The sequence below is a fragment of the Ochotona princeps genome, chromosome 15 (genome assembly GCF_030435755.1).
Source record: "Ochotona princeps isolate mOchPri1 chromosome 15, mOchPri1.hap1, whole genome shotgun sequence".
Lineage (NCBI taxonomy): Eukaryota > Metazoa > Chordata > Mammalia > Lagomorpha > Ochotonidae > Ochotona > Ochotona princeps.
The window spans coordinates 16,011,485-16,026,492 of NC_080846.1; the positions used below are offsets into that span (position 1 = coordinate 16,011,485).

At 44.9% G+C, this 15,008-nt stretch overlaps 1 protein-coding gene across 5 annotated transcripts in view; it reads right to left on the bottom strand.

The window, feature by feature from the left end:
• SARNP (SAP domain containing ribonucleoprotein) overlaps positions 1-15,008 on the bottom strand; it is a 52,849-nt gene that overhangs the window by 17,995 nt on the left and 19,846 nt on the right. For all 5 annotated transcript variants that reach the window (XM_058673843.1, XM_004589642.3, XM_058673844.1 and 2 more), the window contains 2 exons: positions 9,916-9,941; positions 5,883-5,951 (listed from right to left, as the gene is read on the bottom strand). In XM_058673843.1, coding sequence (XP_058529826.1) covers positions 5,883-5,951; positions 9,916-9,941 — 95 coding nt within the window. The remainder of the gene's footprint in view (positions 1-5,882; positions 5,952-9,915; positions 9,942-15,008) is intronic.

Genomic DNA, 15,008 nt, shown 5'->3' on the forward strand with positions numbered 1-15,008 from the left:
GGAGGGAAGTGAAGATGTATTTGTGTCATAGACAAAAGACAAGTTCTGTTCCTCAGCGGGACAAATTAAAAACCAGACGAGGGATAAACTGAGTTCAGAGAATTTTTCCTATTTTCTCTTTTAAACAGCTTCCTCACCATTCCCACAAGTTTTGCTCCACTGGCAGACGGAAAACAGTGTATGTTTTTATTTAAATGGAAGGAGCAAAAGAAGGAAAAGGCATATAGGAATACTCATTGTATCTTTCACTGAAATGGTCCACTATGTATTTGCAAAGTATTATAAATTAGAAAGGAAATGAGTGATTCAATTTTTGTTCACCTTTAAAATGCTCTAAGAAATGTACAAGAGATACTGAAGTCTCAGCTTTTCGTGAAATTCACCCTTTGTAATAGCTACTCACTGCTACCTGTATCTACCATATAAACACACACACATACATACACATATATGCTCTTTAACGGAGTAACATGCCAATAAAAGCATGCTAAACTGAAAATATAAGTAAAACATGCACTGTAATACACCTAACCTACTGAACATGACAGCTTAGCAGTGCAGAACCCCATAGAATATGGGCTGTTTACTGTCACAACTGCAGGGTTGACTGCTTCCCCACCTCTGGCTAACATTATAGAGCCTACTGTACAGCACTAACCTAGAAAAAGATCAAAATTCAGAATTCAAAGTACAGTTTCTACTAAATATACATCACACCTTCAGAAAACATAATCCTACTATCTGTACTTCTTTTGGGTCCCAATACATTCCTTGAGAAAAAGGAAAAAAGAATTAAAATTTATACATAGCCTAGAAACTGTTACTTGAGTACTTGTAGATGGAATCCCAAATGTAGGGGGGCTGGCTGGTGTCGCAGTAGGCTGTCACCAGCTGCAACACAAGCATCGCCATTACAGGGTTTGGGTCTTAGCTGTTCCATCTCTGATTCAGCTTCTTGCTAATGTTTCTGGGGAGGCAGAGGAAGATGTTCTAGATGTTCTAAGTACTTGGGCCCTCACAGAGATGAAGCAGATCTGACAAAATGCATTGTAACTCGCCTGCCATCAGCAGCCACAATGAAACTTGTATCCTGGGAAACCCTGGTGCCCTCCGCTCTGCTTGGAACCGCTTCAGTCTCAACTTCCTCTTTGGTAGTAAGAAGCTCCTCAAAACCAAGGCACGTCCTTCATCTCTTTCAATCTAAAGTGGTTCATTCCCAATCAATGACAAAACAAAAATTAAAAAAAAAAAAAAAAGACTCAGTGCAACTACCAAAGAATATTCTACCTACCATCCCAAGAAGACGATCAGCAGTGGAATAAATAGTTTGCTTTCGATCTTCTAACATTATAACACTATACAACACAGATCATAATCGTTACAAAAGAAAACTGATGAAAATCACAAATCTAGGAAAAACCTGGGAATATTCTAGAACAGAAAATCAGGAAGATGTACTAAGGTCAGCAGAGATACAAGACACGAGTATTTCCTCAAGAGTCAGTAACACATGCCTCGCCCACTCTTGGGAAGGGAGAAAAGAGATTTTCTGGCTTTGGCTTCTTTAAAAAAAACAAAAAACTACCTAGATGGATTTCCTACAACTTCCTAAAGTATCAAATGTCACCTTCCCAAGCGTTGCAAATGCTTGAAAATTCAATCCATTCAGCTTAGCTACATCAGGTAACTTTAAAGTTCAAGCCCAGACTCAGTTCTTCATCAAAACTAACAGCCTTTGACATATATCAACTAAGCTGCCTTCCCACCTTTATCCCCTCCTTCCATCTGTCATTCTTCGCAATTTTCTTCCGCGCCAGGCCAAATCCTATCCTTTACTCACTGAAATAACCCAAACACTATTTCTCTTGGGAGGAAAGGAAAACTGACAGAAAAACAAAAAACAAACAAACAAAAAAAACCACAACAGTCAGTCAGTCACAAGACTGAAAACCAAGCTAGTGACCAATCAGAACCAACCAGGCAGAACTTATTTATCTGCATTTTGTTTTGTTTTGTTTTGTTTTGTTTTGTTTTGTTTGGGGAGGGAAGGAAGGTTTCTTAGCCCATGACACCAGCCACATGTGATCCCAGCAAGTGCAAGGTTAGAATTTAGCTACTAGGCTATTATGCTGAGCCCTCAAATTTATAAATCTTTAAAAATAGGAACGGGGGGGAGGTTTGGGGAGGGGTGGGGGGAATCCCAGTGCCTATAAAACTGTGTCACATAATGCAATGTAATCAATAAAAAATAAATAAATAAATAAAAATAGGAACTGAGGGTAAGTTTTGGTCTAGTAAGTAAAAAGATGCTCAGGATATCTGCGTGCTATAGCAAGCTCCTGGGTTTGAATTGTAGCTCCACTTTCTATTAATACTCTAGAAAGCAGCAATAACGGCCCAAGTGAATTGTCCCTGCCCCCCATATGGGAGCTCCAGACTGAGTTCCTGGCTCAGAATTTGGGGACTGAAATGGCGGAGAGATCTGTGTATACCTCTTTCTCTCTGCCCTTAAAAACATTAAATAAAATGGGAACTGAATTTCTTTTTAAATTAAGATTTATTACATTAGGTCCCAGAACAATGGCCTAGTGGCTAAATCCTTGTGCTGCACATACTGGGATCCCATATGGGTGCTGATTCGTGTACTGGCTACTCCACTTCCCATCCAGCTTTCTGGCTTGTGGCCTGGGAAAGCAGTTAAGGGCTGCCCAAAGCCTTGGGACCCTGCACCCATGTGGGAGACCTGGAGGAGGTTCCTGACTCCTGGCTTCAGATTGGCTCAGCTCCAACCACTGCAGCCACTCAGAGAGTAAACCAATGGACGAAAGTGTCTCTGTCGTTCTCTCTATAAATCTGCCTTCCCCCCCAAAAAAAATTAAAAAAAAAAAAAAAAAAAAAAAAAAACACATTTATTTCAAAGTCAGTTACATACAGAAATCTGCTAATGGTTTACCCCCCTGAAGGGTGTAATGTCTGGGCTGGATCAGGCAGAAGCCAGGAGCCAGGAGCTTCTTCTATGTCTCCCACTTGGGTGAGAGATCCCTAAGTACTTACACATCTTCCACTGCTTTTCTCAGGCCAATAGCAGGGAACTGAATCAGAAGGGGAGTGACCACAATTCCACCCAGTGCCCATAAACAGTGCCAGCAGGTGTCAGCTTTAATTGTCGCACCACAGCACTGGCTCTGGGAACTGAAATTTTATCACTGACCAACAAATTCAGAAGTCATTTCATTTAATTAAGACCATAAAGCGAATTCATTGAAAGAAATGTTAAAAAAAAAAAAAAGGGAAAGTTAACATTTACTGAGGGTCAAACTGTCACTACAATAGGTAATTTAAATACATAAGTATTTATTCTTCACAAACATGATATTAGGTATTAAACTTTACAGAGGAGCATATCAAAAATTTAGTCACTTGCCTAATGTTATAGTTAATAAATATATATCTTAGCTCAACCTCCTGTGAGCTAAAAAGTCACACAAAAAGATTTTCGGGAAGGGAAAAAGGCTGGTAAACAGTAATGAAATACCTTAAGAATGACTCAGGTAGGGCCCGGCGGCGTGGCCTAGCGGCTAAAGTCCTCACCTTGAACGCCCCGAGATCCCATATGGACGCCGGTTCTAATCCCAGCAGCTCCACTTCCCATGCAGCTCTCTGCTTGTGGCCTGGGAAAGCAGTCGAGGACAGCCCAAAGCTTTGGGATCCTGCACCCGCGTGGGAGACCCAGAAGAGGTTCCTGGTTCCCGGCATCGGTTCGGCGCAGCACGGGCCGTTGCAGCTCACTTGGGGAGTGAACCATTGGATGGAAGATCTTCCTCTCTGTCTCTCCTCCTCTCTGTATATCCGGCTTTCCAATAACAATAAAAATCTTTAAAAAAAAAAAAAAGAATGACTCAGGTAGATAGTACAGTATTTTTTTTTTCAAAGATTTATTTTATTTTTATTACAAAGTCAGATATACTGAGAGGAGGAGAGATAGAGAGGAAGTGGAGCTGCCGGGAGTAGAACCAGCAGCCATATGGGATCAAGGCGAGGACCTTAGCCACTAGGCCACACAGCCAAGCCCGATAGTACAGTATTACAGATAAATTCCTTGTATGTGTCCAGACAAGCTAAATGGCAGGTAATACAATTTTTATTTATCTATTTTTAATTCCAGAGGTATGTGTGCATGCAGGTGTACACACACACACACTATTCCCTGAAAGATGGAACGAAATCACCTCTGGGATTTTCACTTTCCCCTCATATACAAAATGAGACATATGGGAACAGGGCCAGGGACAGATGGCATTCTTTCCCTGGCCATTAAGTACAACACAAATGACTTTTGTTTTATAATAGCTCTTGTCAAATAAGCTGTATGAGATTTATGAGTCACATGCTCTGCCTATAACTCAATTTTTAATTTTTTCTTTTACATAAACAGCAATATTCACAGCGAGCACCTTACAGCCTTGGTTCCAAGCCAGGCATACAGACCTGATGTTCTATTTCTGGTAAACAACAAAAAGGTAAACCGAAGACAAGGATGGGGCACAACTGTGTGCAAGATTATGCATTCCACAGTGAGCAGCAAGCGATTTGTCTTAACACTTCCTTTTTTTTCTAAAGGATTTTTTTTTTATTGGAAAGTCAGATATACAGAGAAGCAGTGACAGAAAGAAAGATCTTCTACCCGCTGGTTCACTCCCCAAGTGGCCACAATGGCTGGAGATGAGCCAATCTGAAGCCAGGAGCCCAGAGCTTCCTACTGGTCTCCCAGATGAGTGCAGGATCCCAAGGCTTTGGGTCATCCTCGACTGCTTTCCGAGGCTACAAGCAGGGAGCTGGAAGAGAAGTGGAGCAGCCAGTACACGAACCAGCACCCATACAGGATCCTGGCACATGCAGGGCAAGGACTTTAGCCACTAGGCTATCATGCCGGGCCCTAGTGCTTAGTTTTTCCCTAAGCTAAAAAAAAAACAATCACAGGGGTAGGCACGATGCAACCAGGTAAGCCAACACCTGGAACTCTCACATCTCATACTGGAGTACAAGCAAGTTCACATCCAGGCTACTCTGCTTCCACTCCTGCTAATGTGCCTGGGAGGCAACAGACGATGGCCCAAATGGGCAGATTCCTGCCTCCCAGACAGAGCTCTTCACTCTTGCCTTCGGTCCAGCCCAATCCCAGCGCTGGTGGGCTTCTCAGCAGATGAGGTATCTTTCTCTTTCCTTCTCTGTCACTCTGCCTTTCAAATATATACATTAATCTTTTTTAAAAATCCAAAAATATAGTAAGTGCCAGGACAGTTGCTTCTAATAACTTTCTAGGGAGCTAAATGTTTTACCCTGAAGCAGGACATAATTTTAAACAAACTTTTTCCTCCCCTGGTTTGAAATACCCTATTACCCAAGGTGCAACCAAGAAGCATGCTTCCATTCTCTAGGCAAATAAAAAATAACTCTTATTTTTTTTTCCCAATAAACACAACTCCACAGGTAACTAGGCCTTCAAGGACAGACAGCAAAATCACCTTGCTTAACAAACTCAAGTCAGCAGAGGAGCTATGTACTTCTGAACTAAATATAGGATTATTTTCTGAACATATAATTTCCATTATGTCTATATCAGAAGTTAAAGCAGATGCAGTAATTGTAACATGCCCGAGTGAAAACTGTACAAATGCTCTGCAGAATAAGAAAAAAAAAAAAACAGCATGCAAACAATTCCAATAATATAATCAATAGTAAGGAGGAGGTGATACTCAGGACTCTGAAATAAAATGCTGAGAAGCAAGCTACATTCTTAGGAGGGGCATGTCCAAACCATGCCACCCCCTCCAGCTGCTATGCTGTCACAAAAAACAATACTTCCATCCCACCTACCTTACCTTTCTGGAGATTGAGGAGACATTCAAACCAAATCTTTGAGCTCTTTCCTTTAACTTATCCAAATTAACCTACAAAACAGAAGGAAAAAAAGTACTGTAAAAAACAAACAAACAAACAAAACAGAAAAAGAGAGGTAGCAGCAATGATTCAATGCTAAAAATATCCTGTGTGACAAATTAGGAACCTAAGTACCATCTACCCAATCTACTTGCACAATGCAGTAATAGTTTCAGCCCTGCTTCTTCATTCATTGAAGCAGGAATACACGTTTGAAAAAACCAACATGTACACATAATTTCTTCCAATTAAGTATATCATCTACAGTCCAAAATCATTAATTCCTACATGTGATTTTCTAAGCAGTTCTCAATCCCATCTTCAAGCAAAGGAGAAACACCAGGTGCTCAGCAGCTTCAGGGCCGAGAGTGAGGTACTGGTTGCTGATGGTCTGCTCTACATGACAATCTGGTACTGAAAGTGTATTTGGCAGCATCAGCCCTTGTTTATTTTTTATTACAAAGTCAGATATACACAGAGGAAGATCCTTCGTGCGATGATTCACTCCCCAAGTGACCACAACGGCCGGTGCTGTGCCGACCCAAAGCCAGGAACCAGGAACTTAACTTCCTCTGGGTCTCCCACAGGGGTGCAGGTTTCCAAAGCATTGGGACCGTCCTCGACTGCTTTCCCAGGCCACAAGCAGGGAGCTGGATGGGAAGTGGACTAAAGTACTAGCCTTGAACGCATTGGGATCCCATATGGGCGCTGGTTCTAATCCCGGCAGCTCCACTTCCCATCCAGCTCCCTGCTTGTGGCCTTGGAAAGCAGTCGAGGACTGCACAAAACCTTGGGACCCTGCACCCATGCGGGAGACCTGGAAGAAGTTCCAGGTTCCCGGCTTCAGATCGGGGCAGCACCGGCCGTTGTGGTCACTTGGGGAGTGAATCATCGGACGGAAGATCTTCCTCTGTCTCTCCTCCTCTCTGTATATCCGGCTTTGCAATAATAATAAATCTTTTAAAAAAAATGCTTTAACTCACAGCACAAATTCTTATGAAGGGCTTTTCCTGTCACCACCAGAGCAAGTAACACATTATAAATAATGTAATCAAGAGTGCGTATTACAGAGAAGTGGTGAAAAGTCAGCAATCATTATATGCTATACTCACATCTGAAAGCACCGCTGTTACAAGCCATATAACAGAATGAGTAGTTTCGCTATACAAAAACACAATTTCTAAGATTCACCCTGGCAAAGTTACACCTAGGCATGTAACTTTGATGTAGGTGTTTACAGTAACACTCCTGTATGCAATATAAAGAAAATGTTCTTTCTCTAAATTTAATAAGAGCCTAAATGATGACATATGTCAAAGAAAATTCCCAACAATGCAGTAAATTCTCTTTACTCCTTTTTATTTGGAAGCTTTAGTTTATATAAAACTTGTTGTCATAAATGTGTTTAGGGCAGGCCTGGCAAAACAGCTTAATGGTTAAATAACCTCCATGCAAACGCTGGGATCTCTTATGGGCCATATCGTGTCTTGATTACTCCACTTCCCATCCAGCTTCCTGCTTGTGGCCTGGGAAAGCAGTGGAGAATGGCCCAAGTCCTTGGGACTCTCTACGTGCAGGGAAACTCAAAAGCTCCTGGCTCCTGGCTTTGGATCACCTCAGCTCCAACCGTTGCAGTCACACAGGGAATCAACCAGAAAATGGAAGATCTTTCTGTCAATAAATGTGCCTTTCCAGGGCCGGTGCAGTGGCCTAGCAGCTAAAGTCCTCGCCATGAATGCGCAAGGATTCCATGTGGGCGCCGGTTCTAATCCCGGCAGCACCACTTCTCATCTAACTTCCAAAGCAGTGGAGGATGGCCCAAACCCTTGGGACCCTGCACCCAAGTGGGAGACCTGGAAAAAGTTCCTGGCTCCTGGCTTTGGATCAGCGCAGACCAGATATTGTGGTCACTTAGGGAGTGAATCATTGGATGGAAGATTTTCCTCTCTGTCTCTCCCCCTTTCTGTATATCTGACTTTGCAATAACAATAAATAAATCTTTAAAAAAAAAAGTCAGTTTCTTAGCCATCAATACTTAAAAAAAAAAATAAAATAAATGTGCCTTTCCAACAAAATATTTTTAAAAGATTTATTTACTTTTATTGGAGAGGCAGATTTATAGAGAAAGAGACAGAGATCTTCCACCTGATGGTTCACTCTCCAAATGGCCACAATGGCAGTAACTGAGCCAACCCAGGTCTCCCATATGGGTGCAGAGTCGCAGGGCTTTCCCAGGCCATAGCAAGGAGCTAGACAGGAAGTAGAGCAGCCAGAATATGAGCCAGCACCTGTATGGGATCCCAGCACTTACAAGGTGAGGATTTAGCCATTGAGCCATTGTGCTAGGCCCCAACACTTAGCATTTCATAAAGCTGAATTGCATGAGGGTACTTCATTAAAGTTCATGGAAAACAGAATTAAGAGCTATGTTTATTGTGGTGTAAAATATTTTGAAATAAAGGTTTTTTTTCCCCCATAAATGTTTCCCATAATTCCACATTTCTTTACACTTTTTAATCACACTGGTCCAGAAGGCCAGTTACCCTCATTTTAAATTTAATAGGAACAATTAAAAAACAGCAACATTAAGGCTGGCATTGTGATATAGCAGGTAACTCTACTGCCTGTGACACACACATCCCATGTGGACGCTGATTCGTGTCCCAGCTGTTTCACTTCTGATCAGCTCTCTGCTGGTGGTCTGGGAAGGCAGCAGCAGATGGCAAGTACTTTGATCTCTGCTACCCACACAGGAGACCCCAAGGAAGCTCCTGGCTTTTGCCTAGTCTTGGCGTGGCAAATGCAAGTCATCTGGGAAATGAATTAGTGAATGGAAGATCTCTGTCTCTACCTCTCTGTAATTTTTTTCCAAATAGATAAATCTTTATTCAAAACAAAAAAACCCCAAAATATCCACAAGCAGAATTTATAAGCTTCCTCCAGATTCTCTTAGTAATTAATAATTAGACATTAACTAAAGCAAACAAGCCAGATCTAAAACTGTACCATAAGAATGGTTATATGGGGCCTGGCACAATAGCCTAGTAGCTAAAGTCCTGGCCTTGCACGTGCTGGGATTCCAGATGGGTGCTGATTCACATCCCAGCCACTCCACTTTCCATCCAGCTCCCGGCTTGTGGCCTGAGAAAGCAGGTGAGGACGGCCCAAAGCCTTGGAATCCAGCACCCACGTGGGAGACTTGGAAGAAACTGGCTTCAGATGAGCTCAGCTCTGACCTTTGGGGTTACTTGGGGAGTGAATCAGCAGATGGAGGATCTTTCTGTAAATTGGACTTTCCAATCAAAATAAACAAATCTCAAAAAAAAAAAAAAAAAGATATACGAATTGCTCCCTAATAATGCTATACAGTTTTTCAAAATAGGTGTGGTACAAGGACAAATATTTACAATTAATTTTCAAATACGTAATTTTCCTGACATTTTAGTACCTGAAACAATTTAAAAATTCAAGACATGCAACACTATGCCACAAACAGTTAGCAAGCTCATGATCTCAGCATTAATTCTGATGTAAGGAAGAGTCTCTGACTTTAAAATACACTTATGAAAATAAATAAATAAATAAAAAATATTAAAAAATACATTTATGACCTGACTCTGCAAAGGACAAAAGACTACTTACTGGGCCCGGCACCATGGCCTAGCGGCTAAAGTCCTCGCCTTGAACGCCCCGAGATCCCATATGGGTGCCGGTTCTAATCCCGGCAGCTCCACTTCCCATCCAGCTCCCTGCTTGTGGCCTGGGAAAACAGTCGAGGATGGCCCAAAGCTTTGGGACCCTGCACCAGCGTGGGAGACCTGGAAGAAGTTCCAGGTTCCTGGCTTCGGATCGGCGTAGCACCGGCCGTTGCGGTCACTTGGGGAGTGAATCATTAAACGGAAGATCTTTCTCTCTGTATATCTGACTTTGTAATAAAAATAAATAAATCTTTAAAAAAAAAAAAAGACTACTTACTGAAGGCTTGATGTCAGATGTCAGACCTAAGGAAGCAAATAAAAACTTCTTTTAAATATTTCTAGAACTCATAAAAAAAAGTCAACAGTCTTCAAATCAAATCAGGCAGCCTAAAGACGGTACAAAGGATAAATGTCTTACCTGACAGGGAGAAGGAAAAGACAAAAATTACAACTATAGGCTCAACCCTAATGTATTCAATAAATATTCCAAACTTTTCAAATGCCCAACAATCAGGGCTGGCCTACGCCAAAGTCAAAATTCTGCAAGCCAATCTGGATCTCCCACATGGGTGGCAGGGACTCAAGTACTTAAGCCATCTCTTGCTGCCTTTCAGGATTCACACTAGCAGAAAGATGGACCAGATGTGGAGCAAGGGGCCCAGCCCGGCAGCTTAGTGGCTGAAGTCCTTGCATGCACCAGCAAGGGCACCACTTCTAATCCTGGCGGCCCACTTTCCATCCAGCTCCCTGCCTGTGGCCTGGGAACGCAGGTGAGGACGGCCCAATGCTTTGGGACCCTGTACCCACATGGGAGACCTGGAAGAGGATCTGGGCTCCTGGCTTCAGATCGACGCAGCACCGGCCATAGTGGCTGCTTGGGGAGTAAATTATTGGACGGAAAATCTTCCTCTCTGTCTCTCTTCCTCTCTGTATATCTGACTTTATATATATATATATACACACACACATATAGATATAGATATAGATAGATACTTTAAAAAAAAATCTGGGGCTGGCATTGTGGCATAGAAAGTTAAGGTGCTCCTCGTGCAGTCATTCTAAGTTAGAGTGCTACTTGAAAGCCCTGTTAAGTTTCCAACCCAGCTTTCTGCTACTACATGACATGAAAGCAGCAAATGACTGCTCTAGTATCTGGGCCCCTCCCACTCATGGGGGAGAGTAGGATAGAGTTTCTGGTTTTCTCCTGGCCCAGATATGATTAGGAAAGTGAATCAGGAGACATAAGATCTTTTTCTATCATTCTACTTTCAAATAAATAAAGCTTCCACCTGTAATGCCAGTATTCTACAACAGAGCACTAGTCTGAGTCCCAGCTGCATGTGCTCAGGTGCCAGACAGGTAAAAGGTAGGGTCCAGGGTGGGCAAACAGGGCTCCAGGCCAGCATGCCACCCCGCAAGTGTATGGCTGGGGAACTCATGTGGTTGTAGGCCGAGGCTGTTCAAGGATTGGGATTGTTCAAGGAAGGGAGTGCAGGATGTGTGGAAGGGGACACCGCTGAGGGAATATGCTAAGGGAGTATGAGGGAGTGACTTCTGGGAGACCTTCACTGACAGAGACACTATATTTACAGGAAAACACAGAGGTTAAGACTGAGAGATTTTTGAGGAGGGAAACTGGAGGACCTTTCTGGGTCAGACCAATGCACTTGCCCACACAGAAGACCTGAATCGATCACTGCTGACCACTGCCTACCAATGCACACAAAAGGTAGGACTGGGGGCCTGCCTGGCAAGACTAGACCACAGTACCACCAGTGAGTGTTGGAACAGGCGACAGGTAATGTTAGGCTAGGCCACGACACTAACCAGAATGCAAGAGAACCAGATCTCAGGGCAGATTCCATGGGGGATATGTGGGCTCATCCCCGAGGCCGCAATATCCGCTGCTTTGCTCAGGAGCTGGGGGTGGGGATGGGCCAAATTGGGCATTACCACGAAATTCACCAATGCTCATGGGTACTGGGGTTGGGAATAGGCCAGGTTGATCCAGATTGCACACCCAAAGGCTTACCCAAGAACTGGGTGTGAGGTGGGCTCGGCAGTAACATCTACCAGCAAACACAAAGGCCGAGACTGGGCAGGGAGGGTGAGGTAAGCGTGAGATCTGAGTTTGATAGTGGTCTGGTAGGGGAACTTGGGGAACTCCCCTGTTAAGACATAACTCCTACTAGTCGGAGGGAGGAACCTGAACAGTTCCTCTGACAGGAAGCTGACTCTACAAATAAACGCAGGAAGCATGGCGGTAAATAACCCAGAAGAGGCTTTGGAATGTGACCCACTGGCATACACTTGGCTAGGGTTGGGGCAGACCAGGCTGAGTCGGTTCACGTCATCCACTGGCAAGCCCAAGTGCTGAAACTGTGTGGGGGCCTGGCAGGGTTTGGTTGCGATTAAAAAAAAAAAAAAAAAAAAAAAAGTACAAAACACAAAATGCCAAGGTGAAATGGCCTGTGCTAGTAGGGAATGCAACACCCGACCAGCACTCCTCCCACTGGTTTAGGTGAGGGACGAGAGTGTGATGGGCAGAGCCGGGGAGAGATGCGATACTCATTGGTTCCAATAGAGGTCGGGGCTCAGAAGAGAACCAACCCAGGGGTTAAAACCATCAGCTGATCAGAGTGATGGAAGGTGGCGAGCACTGTGCTTACTAGTAGTACATGTAGGAGCCTGGACTGGGAATGCCTCAAAGTTTTTTTTTAGGGGGATTCCCCTGAACAAAATGGAGGAATCAAAGCATTAACCAAGAAAAGATGGAAAATGGAGTAGATGAATCAACCACCTCAGCTTTATGCTTCCAGCAGAAAACTGGACAAGGGGAAACCCTAAGATGGTCTATGTCAATCGGTGGACTCTGCACCAGCCTCATCATACCTGGACTGTTGCTGATGATATGTTGGAGCTTCTAACTGATTGAGGTGACGCTCTGCTGGCTCTGCCTACAAACCTGAGAGGGCCTCCCTAAGAGGCCGTTGAACTTGAACTGGACAAGTGGGATGCTGGACTCTGTATGGTGTAAACTTTTAATTAGGGAATCTCAACGGAACTTGAGCTGTGGTTATGCATCAAGGTGAAGGAATTCATGATGGGGGAAGGGTTTGGGGTGAAGGGGGGGGAATCCCAGTACCTATGAAATTGTGTCATGTAATGCAATGTAATTAATGAATAAATGAATATATATATATATAAAAAAAAAAGACATAACTCCTACTGATGAGCGTGTGAGTCAGGACTAGGTGTTGCAAAATCCTGGCAAGGCTACTTTACTTGTTGAAAGGAGTGTGGACTGGCTCTGGATGAGGGAGGAGAGAAGCTGACCAAACTACAGTATGGTAGCATACACAGGAGCCAAGATGGGGTGCAGGCCATGCCGAGTTAGGCTAGGCTATCACATCTACTTGCCTGCACAAAAGCCAGGGAAGGAAGCAGACTGGATAGGGTTGGATTGCAGCACCCACCAGCTACAGCTGGAACTGAGGATAGGCCGGGTCAGGCCAAGCTACAGCATCCAAAGACAAAGGCCAAGCTGGGGGATGTGCTACATCAGGCTGGGTTAGAGCATCCACCAGCATGTGCAAGATCTGAGGCTGGGAGCTAACTGGCCCAGGAGCTAGGGGAATGCCTTGGCTGCATTGTGTTTCCCACTGGGACATGTGAGAGTCAGAAAGGGGTGGTGAACTGGATTGGACATGGCTGCAACATCCCTTGGCATGGGCTCGGACTGCATCTGGGGTATGCCAGACTGGAGTAGGCTCCAGCACCCACTGGTTTTCACAGGAGCCAGAGTAGGTGTAGGGTAGGATCTGGCACACACTGAACCACACGAGAGCTGGATCTGCACGTGGACAAGGTGGAACTGGGCTGTAGCACCCAACAGCAAGAGCAAAGAATAGGTATAGGTCAGCCAGGCAAGGTAGTTGTACAGCCAGGATGAGAGGTGGGCCAAGTCAGGCTGGGCCAAGATTCCACTGCTGTGTGTGAGATCTGCCACTGGGAGGTGACTTGATAGAGGAGCTTGGGGAACGCTTCTGTCAGGATGTGGTCCCTGCAGATGAGCACAAGAACTGAGGCTAGGTGCAGTCCAGACCAAGCCAGGTTACTGTACCTGCCAGCCTATGTGTGGGTCAGATCTGTGGGTGAGTCATGCTGGGGCAATTCATAACACCCACTGGCAGATGTGAGAACCAGGACTGAGTGGGGGACAGGCTGAGCCAGGCTTCAACAACAACTGGTAGCCTATATTAGGGACAGGCCTGGGAGCTGGCTGGGTTGGGCTAGGATGTAGCACCTGATAGCACAAGCTGGAACTGGGGGCACATCGCGCTGAACCAGTCTGTACCACTGGTCGGCGAATGCTAAGGTGCCAAGATGAGGTGGGCCATGCTGGAATGAGTCCCAGCACCCACCATCACCTATAAGAACCTGGGGGGTTGAAGAGGTAAACCTGGTAGGGGAATTGTAGCAGGGCTCCACTCCTAGGCCACTGCTCCTACTGGTAAGCACGAAAGCTGGGACTCAGGGCAGACCAGTCTGGGTAGGGCTACAAAACCCATTGGCCTGCATGTGAGCTGGGTTAATTGGAGAGCCAGAATGCAGGTTGGTCGGGCTTTGCTGCAGTGTTACCTGGTACGTGCCAAGACAAGGGCAGGTCCTGTCCAGCTGGACGGCAGTACCACCTGGAAAGTGCAAGACCCGGGGCTGGCAGTGGGCCTAGTAGGGAAACTGTGAACACCTCTCTGATGGGCTACAGCTCCCACTGATGAGCATGAAAACCAGGATTGGCAGCAGATGAACAAGATTTAGCACCTGCCAACATAAGTGTGGGTTGGATAGTAGAGTGGCTTGGGCTGAGCAAAGTTGTTGCACCCACTGGTGTGTACGAGAGCTGAAAGGGATGTAGGACAGACAAGGACAAGTTTGCTGCACACACTGGCATGCGCAGAAACTGGGGCTGGGGTGGGCCAGGTGGGGATGACTCCATTCCAACTAAGCTGCATGTGGTATATGTGAGGGCCGAGTGTGTGGTGGGCAGGGTTGGGTTAGGCTACAACATCTGCTGGTTTATGCATGAGATGGGGCTGGGAACAGAACTGATCAGGTAACTACAACTAGTGCGTGTGTAGGCTGATGTGGGTGATGGACTGAGCTCGACCTCGCACTAGCTGGCGCACACAGGAATCAAGTCTGGGGTTACTTCTGGCTAGGTTTTCTTGGAAGGCCCCCAACTGGATCACTGGACTCAAAAATCCCAACCTCTGGGAAAAATAACAGGATATGCTATTTGACTGGGAGTGCATGTGTCAGAAGTGGGCTTCCTCGGTTACTGAAGTCTGTGCAGTGGACGGCATGCCT